The 20191-nt window shown below is 37.3% G+C and overlaps 1 protein-coding gene across 1 annotated transcript in view; it reads left to right on the top strand.

Moving 5' to 3' along the window:
* LOC127654232 (protein MTSS 1-like) overlaps nt 1-20191 on the top strand; it is a 73771-nt gene that overhangs the window by 22239 nt on the left and 31341 nt on the right. The window contains exon 3 of the mRNA XM_052141327.1: nt 1224-1297. Within this exon, the coding sequence (XP_051997287.1) occupies nt 1224-1297 (74 nt within the window). The remainder of the gene's footprint in view (nt 1-1223; nt 1298-20191) is intronic.

Here is a 20191-nt window from a genome sequence, read left to right as displayed (position 1 = left end):
TCTTTCTGTTGCACAATTGACCATCCCAGAACATTTGTAGCCAGTGAGAGAACTAATGGCATTATCACACCTGTGACATAATTATTGTCATCACACCAGTGAGGTTTCGCAAGACTAGTTATGCGTTGAAATAAAAAAAGTCCATAAACACTAGTTTCCTCCATGTGTTTATTACTTCAGTAAAATCGTGCCCAAAGTAGCACAAAGACTCTAGCGAGCCGTCAGACTTTCACAAGCTTACAGAAGGAAACTCTTGAGGGAAAATCTAACTGTGACTAGGAGGGCGTGGCCAGGTGTCCTTCCTTATGGCCAGCCCTCCTCGTCACATCAAGAGTAAATATCTTTCATCTGCCACCGTATTACCTACAAGCCACCATACAATGCATCCTCAATATTTGGCCTGATCAGGAACACATTTGGGTAATTTTATGCCATCTCTGTTCTTACGTTCTTGCGTATGGAATTAAACTTTGGCAATGGATGATGACATAGAGTCCATTGAGAAACCGCCATGATCAAGGTTAGGGATGTCACGTTTATAAAAATGTATCTGATTAATCGTTATGCAAATAATCGAGTATTATGATTAATTATCTATTTTAGGGTTTCACAATAATAATGATTAAATGTCATACAAATTTTAATACTTCTTAAGGTGTCTGTGCTTCATACATAACTTATGAAGTAATTTATTCATATTTTCCAAAAACCTAGCATAGTGGTGACAACCTTTGCATGGGCAAGCACCACTCACTTTTCCTTGTAAAAATCGAGTAATTATTCTGAAAGTAAGGGCATGAGTTGGCCTCTATCCAAATGCAGAACGTGAATACAATTTTTGCTTGTCAGGTTAATGCTTTCAGCTAGCAATAGAAGTGTACTACTCTCCATTCTGTTAAAGCATTTCGGTAAATTTAGCTGAATTCCCCCCAACAATTAGTAGAGAAAATATGAAAATGTTAGCTTTTTTTGTATTATAGCTGTGTTTCAGTTTAGTTATCAGCATCATCAGGTTTTTGAATGTCATTCAGCCAAAGCATTGCGGTTCGGTACTGTTAATGTTGGCTCCTGCAAGATCACCTGGTTCAAGCTCCAAAAAGCCGTCAGTGGAAAATTTGTTTTGATATAGTGACTTTGGTGAGAATGCAGTTAAAGCGACTTTGCTCAAGAGTTTTAGGTTTTCTTCATAAACATAGGTTTAACTTTTTCTTTATGTTGTTCAGGACAACAATCATCGTAACTAGCTCATTCCTGGACGCTTTCCAGAAAGTCGCTGACATCGCAACTGGAACACGAGGTAAGATAAGATGTTTATCTTCTTTGTCTCTCTCTCTCTCTCTCTCTCTCTCTCTCTCTCTCTCTCTCTCTCTCTGTCCTGTCTCTCTCGGCACAAACAGACTATCTCTCTGCTGTTTGTAATGAGAAATGCAGGCGAGTCGTGCTTCAAAGGAAAGGTTATTCTTCAAAAACATGCATCAACTCAGAATACCTTAAGACTCGTCCAGTCTGCAAAGTTTTGAGAGTTTCCCCAAATGTTTTAAGACAGATGTTGGCGATATGACCCTAAATTGGAAATGTATATATCTGGTGGCCAATGTTTGGAATAATGTATAGATTTTGCTCTTTCGGAAGGAAATTGGTCATTTAATTCACCAAAGTGGCATTCAACTGATCACAAAGTATAGTCAGGACATTACTGATGTAAAAAACAGCACCGTCACTATTTGAAAAAAGTCATTTTTTATCAAATCTAGACAGGCCCCATTTCCAGCAGCCATCACTCCAACACCTTATCCTTGAGTAATCATGCTAAATTGCTAATTTGGTGCTAGAAAATCACTTGCCATTATATCAAACAGTTGAAAGCTATTTGGCTCATTAAATGAAGCTTAACATTGTCTTTGTGTTTGTTTTTGAGTTGCCACAGTATGCAATAGACCGTATGCATGTCTTAAGGTCAATATTAAGTCAGAAATGGCAAAAAAGAAACCGCTTTATCTAGAAACTCGTCAGTCAATCATTGTTTTGAGAAATGCTATAAAATGCTTGAAACTGCCAAAAAACTGAAGATTTCATACAAAGGTTTACACTACAGTCTTCAAAGACAAAGGACAACTGGCTTTAACAAGGACAGAAAGAGATGTGGAAGGACAGATGTACAACTAAACAAGAGGATAAGTACATCAGAGTCTCTAGTTTGAGAAATAGATGCCTCACTTGTCCTCAACAGCTTCATTGAATTCTACCCGCTCAACACCAGTTTCATGTACAACAGTAAAGAGAAGACTCAGACTGCGACTAAAATGCTCGCAAATGCGACCAAAAATTATTTATTGTGACTATAATTTAAAATCTAGTCGCCTTTGGCGACAGTCGGGTTGTGTGCATTCATATGCGGTTTCATCAGATATCATCTTCTGAGTTATTGAATACTTCCATAGAGCATGCACCAGTGTGTCTCATGCCGCTTTTCACTCGTTCTGTTGTGATCATGAGCTCGCTGCACCGCATGCAACAACAACAAATCCAGTGTGAGTGAGTCGTGACCAAATTACTCTTTTGAACCGGATCTTTTTCATGAATCACCAGAAAAGAACTGAGGGTTTGAACTCAGGAGCTCAGGTTAGCAGTTTGCATTGGATTCACTTTCTCAGCGAATCAGCCATCAGTGAGCTTACAGTTGGGAGTACATACATTTCAAAATAAGAGTCCCATACGTATTTCGGGCTTCTATATAATTAAAAGTTGTTTGGGATTGCAGTAGCACAATAAACTGCATCTGGGATTTCATTCAATTTGCACTCTTGTAGTCTCTGTGTCTGGGCCATCTTGTAAAAGTAAAAGGCCATATTTTAAAATAATTTATATACTGTGTGGGTGTGTGGGTGTGTGTGTGTGTGTGTATGTATATGTATATATATATATGAGATCAAGCTTTTGACACTTTGGACAAGGTGTTTTCACACTAGCACTTTTGGTGCGCACCCGAGTTTGAATTATGTCAAAGTTTGGTTCATTTGGGTGGTGTGGACGCTGTTTTCTGAACTCTAGTGCGCACCCTCAAACCCCTCGAGTCCACTTGAAAAGGTGGTCTGGGGTACGGTTCATGTGAACTCCGGTGCGGTTCGCTGCTAGTATGAATGCAGTCATACCAAATCGCGAAAGTGAACCCTTATTGATGACGTATGATTTGCGTTTATGCAGGCTCCCGATCGGAATTATTATGGTTCAATTAATTACTCATTCCAGCTTGTGTCCAAATAAATCACTTTCAGAGAGCAGCTTGCATTCTTCACATCACTTACAACGCATCTGGGGGCTCGCGGCAGACAAACGCTAATATTCGTCACATCATTGCGCATTCAATGCATCCGCAGCAGACAAACATAACTGTTGTTTTGTGCATGTAAAGTTTTCGTGGTAAATCCAAAGAGATGAATACTTTAATAACACAGCGAAGCTGATATCTTGAGTTGTTGCCTAGTTATAGTGGTAACTATAGCTGCTGCTTGCACTCACGTTGAGGATGTAATCGGACTGCGGTTCGGATCCAAAAAATATGATGTGAACAGAGACCAGCGGGGGAGGTGGGAGGAAACAAACTCTGGTTCAGTCCAAGCAATCAAACCAAGTGTGAAAGCACCCCAAGTGTAGCATTGACCGTGAAAACAAGCTTTATCTTATCTGTTGTCCCATCATGTTTATTTTATGTTTTATCCTTTGATTATAACTGAAACAAACACTGGGAAATCTCACCGTTAGGGCCAAGGTGTGCTAACATCCGAATCAGCAGTGTAAAAATCTAGTCACCCTTGGCAACAAATGTACAATCTTTATTTGCACAGAACAAAAAGAAGGTCATGGTGGTATTGTTCTCTGCTCAGACAATTGGAGGAAGGCATGTCTGTCTCATAATCGCCCAGATTGAGTTACACAGCCCCACTCCTAGTTAAGGTGACCTGCTCATTTTCTACAGCCTTACGCTGCCTGGTTGCGCCTCTGGCACTTTACAACACCGCTGCGATATAGCCTTGACTCTGTTTATCTTGTTGATAGTCCAAGAATTTTACCTTGATCTTGTGTCATTTAACTTCGAATGAGAGATCTTTAGTTAGCATGCACCCATTTAAAGGCACTGTTTACAGAAATGCTGTTTTTTGTTAAAGATACATTACTGGTTTTAGCATGTGTTTAACAAATCATAAATATGTAAATAGTACAAATTATGCAATTTAACAAAAATAATATATGAAATATAATATCTTATTTATTGACTGAATACCTTTTATTTGTTCATTTTTAAAAAGCCAAAATGTGACATGATGAAAAAGTAATAAAATATAATTAGTAAAATTAATATTTTCCTAATGAACCTAGTTACAAGGTCCCCTATATAATTAACAGCATTAGCTAGGAGAGAATTTATTTTATATGTAAGCAAACCCATATGAATCAATATTAAATCGAAACGAAATCGGAATAGAATCAAATCAAGAGCTTGTGAATCAGAATCAGATTGAATCTGGAAATCTGTATGAATACCCAGCCCTTAAAAACACATAGTTTTGTCCACGTGCCATTTTGAATCCCTTTTGATTTTGCCTTAAGTTTTCTTTTCTGATTGCTTGTATCGAGAATGAACAGTAAATGTAAGCTGTATTGGATGAAACCAAAAAAACTAAAACAAAGTAGGTTTCTCTTTCTGTTTAAACTGCATTTTTAGACATATGACTTGTATATTTAGTGTTGTTGACATACTTTCCCTTTCCATTCAATTGGACTACAAAGAAGCATGGCAACCATAGCATATTATTGGTAAATGTTTGGTTTGTAACCTAATGCCTGTACCGGTCTGCTGCTGAATCTACTGCCCCATGGCAAAACAATGTAATATTTTATTCTAGTTTTGAGCTTGTGGTCAGAATTAAATGTGACAAAAGAGAGACTTGGCACTGTAAAATAACAAATGGGCAATGTTATTTTTCTATTGCTTGTGCTTGTTGGTTGTACACAATATTGAACATACAACACAACTATGTTCAATTACTGATGTCTTTTTAGCCAGTTCATTTAATAAATCAGTTCACATCCACATATGTCTACATTTAAATTACTCTGAATGTGTCAGAGTTTAGCCATTGAATTGGTTAGAGTGATTACTAAAGCACAAATGCTAGGCATATGCATACAGGACTCATGACACAAATGTAGTCTTCAACTATTAATGGGTCCACAAGGTGAGACACTTCAGTCCAGTGCTTCTATTTTGCATTCAGGCCTATCTAATTATTTACGAGTTATTTTCATTTCAAATGAACAAGTAACAACAATGGTAACATTTTGAGGGAAAGTTTAATTGAAAAAGAAACATGAATTTTAGAGTTTCCCAGTAATTTGGTATGTGTAAGGGGGTTAAGATGGGCAAGGAGGAGGCGAGAACCGGCTTGTCAATATAAATAATATTTAATTAAACTCAAAACCAAAACACACAAACATAAACACACACATGACGGACATGCCCATAATTCTCTCTCTCTCAAACCGTCGTCACCAGCTGCCTTTATCCCTCGCGTGCCCCATCAGGCCGATTGGGGACCGTTCGTGCGACATTCTAGCCCGGCCCCGCTCCACAGTATGTCTTCCTAATTCTGTTAGAGTCAGAGTGTTGGGAATGTTGATTTAGCCTCAGAAAAATCTAAACAGTTTGCTTAATAGGTTATCTAGAAAATTTCAAAGTATTTTGAAGTGCTCACGATAACAATAGTGTGCATTTTAATTATCACGTTAAACCTTACTATTGCATATCGGCAAATATCTATTGGAGCCGTTGCTGTCACGGCTGTTGCTGAAGTGCTAATAGATGTCTTTATGGATCTAAACTCCTGAAGAGAAAATGTCCAGTATCTCATAGCAGTTGTAGCAACCCCGTGTATGTGCGCACAGTTAAATAAAGTATACTTTAAAGGCTAGCATTCGACTGTTCGCAGACACTTAATCATTCACTTCAAAACTGAAGTATAGTTTGAGCTTAAGTCAACAGCTCAGTATTTCACTGAACTGCACATCATTGCTTTTGGTCATATCCAATTGAAAACAAGCTTTAACGTTATTGTTGCATGTCCCTACTTAGTTTGTACTTATTTAGTAGTGTTCACACTGAAAGCGTTTTTGGATTCATCTGCACTGGGTTTTGTAGTTTTTGACTGTTGCACTGTGTCTCACTGTTTTTCACTGTTTAAGTCGACACCGTTAAAAGAACTGCAATTGTATTTTAAAAACGTGTCTTTACACCTGCATTCTGTACAATTTGTTTCGCTGCATCTGCCATTTTTTATTTTATTTTTTATTTTTTTTATGCAAGGACATGATCATGCAGTCCTGACTTGACAAATAGTTTCTTGTTTTCATGCAGCAGGCAGCTGTATTAAGAACAGCTTCCCATCACAGGTCAAACATTCAAGTCACGTGTGCCAGACTTATTCAGTGCTCCATAAACCGGCTCTTTTAGTCCACAGTGCACAACTCACCTGCTCCATTTAATGGTTCTTTGAGTTGCAATTGGTTTTGTGTAGTGAAGAGAGAGAGAGAGAGAGAGAGAGAGAGAGAGAGAGGGTGGTTTGACCACTCTTAAGTTCAGAAAGTGTTTACATTGAGATTTGAAGTCCATGTCTATTTGGTCTGTCATGGCATTCTGTGGTCAAATAGTTTTATATAGTGATCATTTCCATTTTACAGCCTCATTCCATTGATGCTGTGATTTCTGTTCCTCCGAGAACAGCTGGTGGCCTAAATGTGCTGCTTATGAGTTTGTGTTTGAGTGAATTGAGCATAAGTATCTAAGGAGAGCATTGTAATGTTTAATTTTCAATTATACTTTCAATATGGCCTGGAACTGGTTGTATAAGTCCAGCGCTGCCACAGTCTTATGTGGAACTTCCCACTGTCATGTTGTCATCCTGAACTGCAGACCAATGCCTTTAGTTTTACCAGGATGTTGCCTGACTTGGCGACAGCATCAGAAGAGGCCTCATTTTTATCTTCTATGTAATCTTTAATGAAATAATCTTTAATGAAATGTAAAGAGCTGAATTATTATATTAGCATATGGGGTGTCACTGTTACGCTGTCAATGGCTCGGGTGCTGTTTTGGTCTCGCACCTGTTTTAAGCCGTTTTGCGCCTGCCTCTCAGCTGCCATGCTTTCATACAGGGGCCACACTAGCCCTAATGAGAAGCCAGCTGTCTGTAAATGCCTGGCCTGTGTGCAAGCGTTTGGATCCCCAACTGGCCCTGCAACGTCAGACCACACTGCAAACATTCCAAAAACCGGAAGGATTATAAAGCATTAGATGGACTGGCTCTTGAGCAGGTATGTATGTATATAAACACATAAACTGAGCTGACCCTTTCTACCCACTATACCAAACCCCAGCTGAGCGAGCATGAGCATGGGGTTGACAGCTGTTTAGTCCCATGACCATTCAAGACTAAATATGTATGTCATACGGCTTTCTTTGAACTGTTTGTCACTCCTCTATGAGCTATTTCCTCTATGAAACTACAGTGGCATGAACAAGTATTTAAAAAAATTAAGCCACATATAAATGTGTTTTGTCTTTGTATTGGAAAACAAAATATCAATAACCAAGTGGCATCTGCAAACAAATTATGTTTTTCTTAGAACTAGCTTCACTTTTTTTAGCTATTATTAGTTTGTTTTGGGACTAGTTGGTTAAAAGTAAATTTTTGGTGGACGTCTGAAGTCCGTTCCACTCAAGTTCACACAGGTTTGGGAACCACATGGCCGCTATCTGGACATGTTCCACTAATGTTTCAGAAAGTGTCCAAATACTTGATATCTTATTGTTGAACCTTATACCTATTGTTTTGTTATTTTTAACCTTACAAACTTGAAAATTTTGCTTAGAAAGTGTGCTTGTGCTATTTGTCTTTTGTTTTTAAAAAGCCATTCAGACATTATAAAGGAATGTTCCAGGTTCTGTTCAAGTGAAGCTCAATCTACAGCATTTGTGGCATAATGTTAATTACCACATAAAATCCCTGTTTAAAAAAACAAAGAAAAAATAAAAAGTCTTTGTTACAGTGAGGCACACACATTGAAAGTGTTTGGGGCAATTTTTGGCAACCAACATATTTAGGCTTTTTATTTAGCCCACTGGGTGATCACATTTTCTGCATGCAGAAATTGCTTTGTGAATTGTATGGGTGGTGACATACTGTAGTTGATATCTACACTGTAAAAAAAAAATTCTGTTGTTTTTACCCCCAAAAAATCTGGCAGCTGTGGTTGCCAGAATAATTGTGTAAAAAATACAGTTAAAATGTAAACCAATTTACAGAACAACCTGTACATTTTACAGTTTTAAATGGTTATAATTTACACGCTGGCACTGTAAAAAAAAAAATCATAAACATGCATTCTGAAACTGTAAAAATCTGTTTACTTTATAAGGTATTTGTTAATCACCATATTAACTACAGAAGGGCAGATGATGACATGAAGTTTATCAGTAGTGTCTCTTCCAGGAGCATTGACCAATAAACATATCGAGACACTCACACAAACACTAAACACCATCATGGGAACACATGTGAGATGTAAATAATGCAGTAAACATCAACTAAATTACATCAAATATAACACAGACCACCCCAGTGTACTTAACTGATATTAAAAATATGATGAAACATAACTATTCCCATAAAATATAATGAAATGTAATGGGTCACTAGGGAATTGTGGGAACGCCCGATTACTGATTTTTACCGTAATGTTAACAATAATTTACTGTAAAAAGTGCATGTACTCTCTTGTTCTTTTTACCATTAATTAGTCAGGAAAATCTTACTTATTACATTTAAATAATACAATTTTTACATCATTTTATTGTAAAAACTACTGTATTTATTGTCTTTTAAAATATATAAAAAATTGTACTGTATATTTTACAGTTAATATTTGTTAATCAATTAACATTTTATTTCTGTAGCATTTTTACTGTTAAAATTACTGAAATTATTTACAGTGTAGCCTTGAGGTTTTTGCTGATCCATTTTTAAAAGACGAACCATACAGTTTTTCTGTTACGTTTTATGAGAACTTGTGACTGGTTACCAAAGCAGCAGAGGTGTCTGTTACATAATTTTCTTGGCACACCCAATTGTTTTTTCTGAAGTGAAACGGCCCTGGAGTTTTGCAGGGTAATGAATTATTTTCTGTATGATGTGCATAAGATGCATGACAAGTATCTCAGTTTAACACAATTGATTGTGACCAATTAATTTACAATTAAGTTATTTGGTATATGTACATTTATGGTAATTACTTTAAAAATTATCTTGATGATGTACTAATTTTACTCTGACTTAGTTTGCAGGGCTGTACTGTACTAAACCCCTATGCTATATATACTAGGGCTGCAACGGTACACAAAATTCACAGTCCGGTATGTACCTCAGTATTTCGGTCATGCTTTGGTTTTGGTACAGCAGGGAAAACAAATCATTTTTCTTTTATTTATTTTGAAAACATAAACAATCAATTCTTATCATGATGGCTCATTTATACAAAATAACAATACAAAACTTAAGAGCCTCTTATATGTACATTGTATAAAAACATAATAATACAAGTAAAAAAAATAATAATAATTGTAACAAAATTAAGACATTAGCTGTTTTTGCCTCTCAGATCACCAGTTGTACATATCGCTCAAATTTTTTTTTTTACAGGAAAATTTGAATATCCACATTATCAGAAGAGAGGACAATTCGTGGACAATTACAGTGCATGCTTTTTTTATATAGAGCGGGCACTACAGAATTGCTGAAATGCATTCTTGTAAGAACTTTATAAAGGGGCTCAAGCACGTTAAGCAGATTCTTAAATCCTGTGTTCTTGATGACTGAGTATGGTCGCATATCTATTGCAATAAATAATCCTATGGCGTTCGTTAACGCTTTATCTCTGTCTGGCTGCTTGAACACCGTGGCGAGACTGACTTGCACAGGCTGTTTATGCTTTGCTCCTGTAAGCTCAAGAGAAACATGTGGATGATGTCACCGCAAATGAGTCATCATGTTTGATGTGCTACCTGAGATGCCCGACTTCAGTGCAATAGAGCCGACACACAACCTTCGTCTTGTTCACTACTCGTTGCCCAGTATTACTGTAGTTTTCTGAGAAACAATAATCCTCCCAAACAACAGATTTTAGAGACAGCAGCTGGTCTTCAATCTCTGGCTTATTTAAGTCTGACATATTTATATTTTGTTTAGTTCCACCACAGTTGGGAAATATATAGAGCTAGCGAGTATAAACTTCTAATGCATTTATCTGATTTGCTATTTTTTGTGTACAGTCTGCCGCTCTGTTCTGCGAGATCCCGTGTTGCACCACAATCCTTGTTCATTTTAGTTCCACACGGTTTTGTTAAAGAATTCCTTTGCATTTGAGAACAAAACTTCAAACCAATTTGCATTTATTGTAAAGAAAATGGATAAACACACTTCAAGCAGAACATTTAACGAAAAGGAGCTTGTTACGTTTTAAATTATAAAACAACAGATATATGGTTTAAAATTAAGACAATAATTTGGACAATTGATAAAGGCTTCATTAAAAGTTTGCAATCCTTTCATTTGCAGAACTTCTTGACAACGTCTGGGCATAGAATCAACTAGTTTCTGTAAAAGCTGTGGTGAAAGTTTTCTCCAGGTTTCAGCCACTAAAACTTTCAGTTCATCCACAATAGAACATTGACGATCTGACATTTACTTCATGGGTGCTCTCTCCATATAAGCAAAAAAACATAATTTTCAATCCTCCACAATTTGTTATATTGCAAAAAAACTTCACAGATGAATGAACAGAAAGCGCTCAGGCAGACCCAGAAAGACAACCAACAGATTGGACAGCATAATTGTGAGTAAACAAGAGAGAAACAGGCAATTCAAGAGAAACAGGCAAGAAACGGCTACAAGAATTGCCTCACACATCAATGAGAATTACCAGATACAACTTATTTCACAGAGCATTCGAAACAGGTCAATGAGTATTGGTACAGAGAGATAGTAATGTGGCGAAAACCATTAATTAGTTTAAAGAAAAAGAAAGCCAGGATTAAATTAGCAAAATGTCAGATTGTCGATGTTCTATTGGGGATGAACTGAAAGCTTTGGTGGCTGAAACCTGGAGAAAACTTTCACCACAGCTTTTACAGAAACTTGTTTATTCTAGGCCCAGACGTTGTCAAGAAGTTCTGTGAATGAAAGGATTGCAAACTAAAATCTTTAAAGAAGCCTTTTATCAAGTGGCCAACACATTTTTTGCCTTCATTTTAAACCATATATCTGTTGTTTTATCATTTATAACATAACAAGCTTCTTTTTGTTAAATGTTCTGTGTGAAAAGTGTGCTTATGTTATCTTCCTTTACAATAAATGCAAATTGGTTTGATGTTTTATTCTCAAATGCAAAGCAATTCATTCATTTTTAAGTTCAGCTTAAGGGTTCAAATACTTTTTGGGGCCACTATGTGTATATATGTTTTAGGTTTCATCATGTGCTAACCCATTTATGTTTGTAGTACAATGTCTGGCTATACTACTATAATACAAGTAGCAGAAGAAACAGCATTTAAAAAAATTGACTTAAATAGAAGCTAAAATAGCGACCGCACATTTGGATGAATCACGTGTAACTTAAAACATTAAATAAACAGAGCATAGATTTATCTGGCATTTAGTGATTTCTCTAAATAAAAATGAAGGTGTATGAATCCTGAGTTGAATGTGGAGCCTGTGCTGAGTCAGTGGGTGAAGTGGGTAGGTGTAAACAGTGATGGACTGTGTAGCACGAACACACTGGATGCCTTTGTGCAGGGCAGACTTGAGTGGGCATCAGCTTAACTAATGTTTACAGAGCGAGGGAAAGAGTGTGAAGTTTATTATAAACTGTGTCTAAGGAAGCAACGAGGAGGGAGTACAGACAGAATTATATGATGAATCAGGATGGTCGTGCTCTGACATGGGATGAGTTTTGGACTAAAAAAAGCATATTTAGTGTTTCGTAGCATCTGTCAAATTCACACATTAGAAGAACATTGGTGATGGGCTGCAAGTTAACCATGATCTTGGGGTTTTTGTCGCAGACTCCTTAGTCCAAAATCCTACTATTTTAAACATCAAATATGCTCCGATTGACTGAGATTGTGTCGTGTTTCACAGCATTTTTCACTTTCAAGCCGCAATCACACTACACTTTTATTTATATGCATCCAAATGCAGGAGACCGTAAACACAAGCTGTTGAAGAAATGTGGCATTCCGCTGCACACAAAAGCTCTGACCTGCAAATTTGGATGAAGAGAAGACTTATGACCAATTGGAGAATGAAACATTGCACACTGACCACTAGGCTCAATATAAAGAATGCATATTTCAAAGCTGGACATTTTTGTTATTGCAGGAAAGTGAGTAGACAGTATATCGTAACATTTAAAATATAATATTATTTGTGATTTATTTATTAAAACCAGAATGCTCAAAAGCCTAGTGTGACTGCTACTTCAGTGTAAAACTGTAAACTCAGAGTAACTTGCCGAGCCTGGTTTCGATGTACCGTGACTAATGATGGACTACACTCTTAAAATGGAATACATAGACTTTCAATTAATTGCCAACAAAAGCCTTCATCAGCCAGCTAACAATCAGATCACGGAATTGTCACTACCAGCGTCACTGGATTTGGATTGGCAACATGGGACATCAACCCGCTAGTTTTAAAGTTAGCAACAGCGATAGCAGTATCATTTGTTCACGTGACTTTCGTAAATTGTAAAAAGAAATAAAAAGTGTGCAAAACCACGCCGTTGTCAATAAACGAGGTGCGGACGTTCCTCTCGTTGGCGACAAATGAAACAACGCGAAACAGAAAAGTCTTTCAGGAAGTGTCTCAGCTGTTGGCCGCACACGGCTACCAGTGGACCTACCAACATTGTAGGGAAAGGTTAAAAAAACTAAAAAGTGACTACAGAACCATCAGGGACCAAAACAGCCGGAGTGGTTCAAACAGAAGAAATTGGAAGTGGTTCGACCAAATGGACGCAATGGACGGTACATTTAACTCTATACTTTATAGCTTCACTTTATTAGTTGACCAGCTACTGGAAAGCTTGCTTCTAAAACAACCAGGCCAATTTAACTGTTACACTTCTGTAAAATCACCATGCAACAATTGCTTTATGAGCTAGTATCTAACAGCTAGCAGTCATATTTTTGTTTATGGTTTATATTTGTGTCGCGTTTAAGATACGGAAATGTCACGGAAGTAGAGGCGGCGCAGCTATGACGATCAGCGTATAATCCCACCCACGTTGAGGAGGCACTAAACTGCAGTAGAAAATAAAATAAAACTTAATGAATCTAAAACCATTGTGTTATGTGGACCACTTCTTGTTTTTTTAAATACACATGTTGAAACCAAACCCAGTTGTTATGCCGTGCCACCAGATCATCTGCTTGCAATGGAATTTCGTGAGTAATATCTAATTTTGCACACATTATACCGCAGCCATGCACTATGCATTACAAGCCATGCACTATGATGCTTTACAGTAAACACTACAAGTTTTCACTAGAACTTAATTTGCATATGTACTGCTCAATGCTTAAGGGCATTGGGGTGGCAGACATTTTGAACACACATGACCCAGTGATCATCTGGAACACAAGCTGCCTGGAGCTTTTATCTTGTTTTGAGGCTTGTGGCTAAGTGGGCCCCCATGACTCGCATGGAGAAGGAACCCAGTGGTACAAACCCAACCCTGTGATCCAGCAGAGAACATCCTCTTTTCATAGATGCCTTTTTAAAACAAGACTCTTAAAGTCTGAAGCAAGCTCTTACGGCTTCAAATAACAGCGACTATCTTAGAACACAGTGACCACCTTGGAACTTCCCGAATTAACAGACATTTTTATATGGTCTTTTTCTGGTTTAGTGTAGCAAGAAAGACTGAAATATTGTCATTCAAGACTGAGTTTTAAGGCATAGTTCACCCACAAACAATTGTCATTCTTTACTCTCCCTCAGCTTGTTCCAATCTCATATGACCTGTATTTTTCTCTTCCATGGAACATAAAAGATGTTAGGCAGGTTTATTTTTGTCATAAAATGAAAGCATGTAGCACCATTAAAGTAGTCCAAAAAAGTTGTGAGTTTATGTTTTGTGTGAGGGAAAGACCGAAATGTAAGTTTCAGTCAAATGTTTTAAAGAGACAGTTTACCCAAAAATTTTAATTCAGTTATTGTTTACTGGCTGTTGTTAAAACCCCAAATAACTTTCTTTTTCTTTACACAAAGGGAGAATAAAAATTGTTCTCAGGGATGTCTGAGTTTAAGTTTATGGTGACCACCTGCAAAAGTATAATTCAGAAGTCTAATTAATTATTTTATGCAACTCGTGCCTTGTTCTGAAGGCATACGATACAGTTTGGTGAGAAACAAACCAAAATCTAGTGTATTATTATTATTGAAACCCTTGACCAAACATGATGCTCTCCTGTATGTGTTCATGAGAGTGCACAAGAGTAACTGAATACATAGCCCTTCCTCACAAAATGGGTTGTTCAATCAAAAACGTATCTAAAGTGTATCTAAAAATAGGTCCGCCACTGCGTTAGTAACAACAGAAACACGACAGAGCGTCATACAATCCAGAGAACCAAATTTACAAAACATGTCAGAAGAGTTTGAAGTCGAAGGATATATGCATTTCTATGCCTAATTAGCATGAACCTGAACACTTGGAAATCAAACAGAGATCATTCGGGTTATACAGGTTTGCAATGACATGAGGGAGTAAATTATGACAATTACCATTTTTGTCATCTAAGATGACATTTAAGAATTTGATATTGTGCCCATTTCCTTGAAGTCCACCATGTGTATTTTGTGTTAAGTTTCCATTTTGTATTTTGCAAAATTGCATTTTGTTGCTAGTGTTAAATACAAAAATTCTATGGCAAAAATAATCCATTCCCAATACTGTTTCCACTAAACATAGGCACTGTCTGAAGTTCATTAAGTTTGTGCCAGCCTTCCTTGAAAATAATCTTGCTTGTGACGCAAAAGCGATCTTTTTAAGCAGACCTCTCTTTTTATCATATCATATATTCCTACAGTTGGATGGAATAGCCTAATCTCAATTTACTGATATGGTGGCATGCGTTTAAAACCCTTCAGGCAACCTGTGCCAACCTACGCTATTCAGATTTGTCGAAGATAGAGTTTTGAGGTAAGTGGTGTCTGTTCCAGACCCCTCGTGCTTTAAACGTTGTCCATGTGGGATGAGTTTGAAGTGTTTGTGGGTTTGTGTCTGGAAGAGTTACAGCCAGGGATTAAGGTTTACTGTGGGAACATTTTGGACGAATCATGTATGACGTAGCCTTACACCACTTTAGAAAGAATATTGCATAGAAGAGAATGTACATGTAACTCATACTCACAAGTTCTGTTCCTAAACCTAGTGAACTGCCTACCTAGACAGTATTTTAAGTTGTCCTTGGCTTGTTCCACTTGTGAAGGCTGTTCCAAAAGTTTGGAAGCATATTTATGCTGCCTTGTGTTGCATTCTTGCTGTCAGAAATGTCAAGGACAGATTTTGACTGCATGTGTGGTTGTATGCGTTTGTGCATGTTTTGAGATATAGACAAAGGAAGGATGTATAGAAGACGCCTTAACATCGGGAAGCACTGGGGATGCCTTGGTATGCTGTGACAAAAGTCAGATTGGAGAGGAAGTTTGTCCTCGTGGTTTACGAGAGTTTCCTGACCTCAGTGGGGAAGGCAAGCCGTTGACCGTTTCCTTCTGAAATGCACACACAAGTTCCACACCCATTGCATTGACCTGTAACTGGTCCATTTCAAACCAAACTATTTTTGGTTTGAATTTGAACCCCAGTATAGAAAACTGCACTCACAGTTGGAAGTTTTTATGACACTTAAGTGGAAATTAACTAGGTGGTATGATGTCACTAGATTAAAACATTGACTGAGGCTTTGTTTTAGGGAGAAGATACATTGCCAGCTCATACTGTAGACCAGTTTGGATACTGGCCGTTTGGCTAGATATCAACCGGTATTATATTTTTATGGTAACAATAAGGTTCTGTTTGGGTAACAGCTTTTGCAGTAGGTATCATGAACTAACAATGAACAATGATTGCTTACATCATTTGTTTTTCTTGGTTTATGTTAATTTATTTAAATACTATTGTTCATGGTAGTCCACATTGCATTTTACATTTGTAATGGGAAAACGTTTTAGAATATGAAGAAATTAACATTAACCAAGAGTTAATGCTGTAAATTCTGATACTTAATGCATTAACTAATGTCAACAAATCGAATTCATAGTAGTATAAAGGTGATAAATGGCGGCAATTATCTGTTGACCCGATATTGAAGAACCGATAACAAATCGAGTGTTTAAGTGATTTAAAAAGATTTTAAAAAGTCTGAATATCATTAAAAAAACATTGGTCAAACCGATTATCGGTCTATCTCTACTTTTGGTGTAATAGTTCACACTGACACTGGCCACAATTGTGCATACATCTGTGAGGGTTTTGTTCATACTCATGCCTCCTTGATTTGCAATTCATTATCTTCCTGAAGGGCACGCATGACCTGAATAAAGCTGAATTGGCAGCCTTTCAGTCCACCGGTCCTTAAAGTCCACGCAGGATGGCTGGAGAATCTGCTGGCATTGCCTCTTGTCAGCCTTCATATGTAATGTAATGGTACATCTTTTTATTATTTCTGGGCTTTTTAAATCTATTTTGTTCATATTTTTAGGTTTTTACAACAATAACAAAAGTTTAGACATTGCACATAACGTTCACACTTGCAGGTTTGGTTCGATTAAAACGAACTCTGGTGCGATTGCTCTGTTAGTGCGTTTCATGTGAACAAGTGTGAACGCTGCCATCCGAACCTTGGTGCGCACCAAACAAACGGACCGAGATCACCTAGTCAATAGTGGGTCTCGGTCCACTTCCAAACTAACTCTTGTGTGGTTCGACTGACATATGAACGCAGCATGGACCAAAGACATCTAAACAGACCAATAACGGGAAGTAATTTGCCTTACACTGACCTCAAGCATACCTGATTCTACTCATCATAGGACCTATGTTTCCCATTACAGTTCGGTACAGGCATCGGAACCGCTGTCAGCTGTCCTTGCAGCATATCTTCATTTGTGTGTGCAACGGAGGAATTCCTGCCATTGTTTTAACTCCTTTACACATTTTATTAACTCTTCGTTTGTTCTCAGCTGGTAAAAAAAAACACCATATATACATCCAACGAGCGCATTTAGCCCAGCAGCTAGCATTGTGTTGTATGTTCGGAAGTTCCATCACTTAATATGCGCCATTAAAGCTGTCCAGTCTGGTTGTTACCTTATCCTTTTGTTTTTTGTATCTTTAGGTTTGGTGTTAAAAATGCCAGTGTGAATGCTAAGCGAACCAGGACTAAATGTATCATTTTCTTTTATGGTCTGGACCAAGAGAACCAAGAGAACCGAACTACAAGTGTGTTTTTTCTTATACAGAACACAAGCATTTGTCGCCAACCTTTCAATTGTATTTTTCATAGAATGACAAATACTCTGTATTGTATTTACAGTACGAAACAATTTCAGTCTGAAAAATGATTGCAAATTATTTTACGATTTGTTGTTTGGTTACATCAGAACTGGTTCAAATGGGCCTTAAATCTGTTTTGTTTTGTTTAGGAAAGTGTGTCAATATGTACAATTATGAGCAGTTGCACTTAAAGCGTTCTTGCACTACAGTACACGTTTATGCTAATCCCATTTGCTTGCATAAAGACCTGCAAAGGAGTCCTTAAGCAGCTTCATTAAGACTCTTAATATTTCACTTCCTCGTGTGGGGGTCATTTAAGTTTAAGTGGTTTCTCAAGGAGAGATCGTTTTGGATGTACTGTGTTTCCTGAACATCCATTGTAGCACTTTGATGTTCACTGGCATATTTAAATTCAGTGAAATTTAAGTTTAATTCAAGTATGCCTTTTGGAGGATTTCAGGAATGAATGTAAGGCATTTTAGTATATCACTGAGATTTTAATTTCCCAACAGAAAAGTTTCAATGGTTGAAATTCTGATGCAACATTATCAACATTAAACCATGACATGGAGGGTTTGTGGAGAGAGAGCGAGAACGCTGTGGTCACTGAAATGTATTGGTCTCTCCACCAAATTAACAAATGAATTCAGTTGAACTGCTGTGTAATCAATGCCGCAATGCTTTTGACAAGTCAGATATTCATTTTACTCTGATCTGACCTCCAAACAAACATGAAACGTCTTGAGGTTAGTTTCAAGAATAAGGCCTGTTTCACACATCTGCAGTCGGTCATAAAACATGAAACATATTTTATAATAAATAAAGTTTATTATATTTAACAAGTTAGACCATGTTTATTATTGGTGATTATCAATCAAATAAAGTAATTATTCTGTTTTCAAGCAAACAGGTTGTTTAACATCCGCACGCGTGAGGCTGCCTTGTCAATTCGTCGCCATATATGTGGGGTTGTGTTGTCAAGGTGTGCTATGTTTGTGAATGACTGTCTTTGTCCACAGAATGGCCCCTTTTTAAGCATCATATCACCGACAGCAGAGTGCCTTTTAAACTAAGGTTTCATTCTCCAGTCTCTCTCTCTCTCTCTCTCTCATTCTGAATGAATATATTGTGACTGACCTGCGATCAGAAGAACTCAAAATCTGAGAATGAAACGTAGCACTGTGAATGCCACACCAGTGTGCTTCCAGTTCTCCATGGCTGTCTTTATACACCCAGTTTATGTGCAGGGAAATTCAATTGTGGCCAAGGAAAAGCTTTTCCTTTGAAGAAAACATGGAAAATGTTTATGCTCTAGTCTTGAGCAAACACTATTTGACCGTTAAAGGTGATGAGGACACAAGCTAGGTTTGTGTTACGGCACGTGTTGTTTTTTGAGGTTTTATGCAAAAGCTTTACTTTGAGTTATTATTGAATTTATTCTAACGGTACAACCGAGTGGAACGTATTTGAGCGCTGACGGAAATACTCTGAAATGGACAGTCTCTCTCTCCTTCTGTGATAAAGAACGTCTTTGTGTGATTTAAGAGTTTTAATGGGGATCATACATCATATTGGCAAGAACAGTGAAGAACCTTTTTGTATTAGACACACAGACGTGAGTGTATGCACTAAAGTTGTAATCTGTGTTTGGAGGGACTTATTTTTGTATCAGGTTCTCAGTGTTATTAAAGTGGTCACGAAATGCTATTTTTTTTTTTTTTACCAATTTTTTTTTTTTTTTTAGAATTTTATCATCTTCCCTGAGGTCCACTGATAATGTCAGTAATTTTATACCAAATCTGTCATAGTTTAGTAATAAATGAAAATTTTCCACCCTGTCTCTGACCCTCTGTCTCAACCACTCGGTTTTGACCTCAGCGTCTTCTATAAACTTAAATGTAAATGGCTACTGTTCTGATTGGCTAACATTGTTTAGCCCCTCAAATACAGTCATATTTGAAACTCAATCAAGAGAATGAACAAACTCTCCACAACATTATAAAACAAAATTTCAGGGTTTACACATAGCGCATATCCAACACATTGCATCCGAATATATTAAACGGTTTACTCAAGTACAGCAGCAACATAATTATCACAAAGTCATGGCATATGCAATATTCATGAATGAAACCGTTTACTCATGGTTTTGCGGGCATGTCCAAGGGTTTATTCCAAAACTGTCCTCTGGAGGCAGTATTTTAAGACATCATAGGCGTGCTCCCTACCCGAAGGCAGTTCCAAAAGATGGTCTTAATTATGCTACCTCTTTAAGATATCTAGTTTTGGCCAAATTCAAATTCTACAGCACCGGCTGTATCCTTCCCTGGGTAGGCGATCCCAGAATGCACCATGATGAGCTTGGTGGAAAAATGTATCCAAGATGGCGGAAAATAGCAAAAGCAATTTAGATGACAAATATACTTATAATCCATTCAACACTGAAAAATCTGATAAATAACAGTTTAATCTGATACAAATGGACTATTATACCCAAAATGTGTGTGCGCTGTGCATATTA

Source organism: Xyrauchen texanus, chromosome 13, assembly GCF_025860055.1.
Source record: "Xyrauchen texanus isolate HMW12.3.18 chromosome 13, RBS_HiC_50CHRs, whole genome shotgun sequence".
Taxonomy (NCBI): domain Eukaryota; kingdom Metazoa; phylum Chordata; class Actinopteri; order Cypriniformes; family Catostomidae; genus Xyrauchen; species Xyrauchen texanus.
Note: the sequence above shows the minus strand (reverse complement) of the source record. Positions and strands in the feature narration are given on the sequence as shown.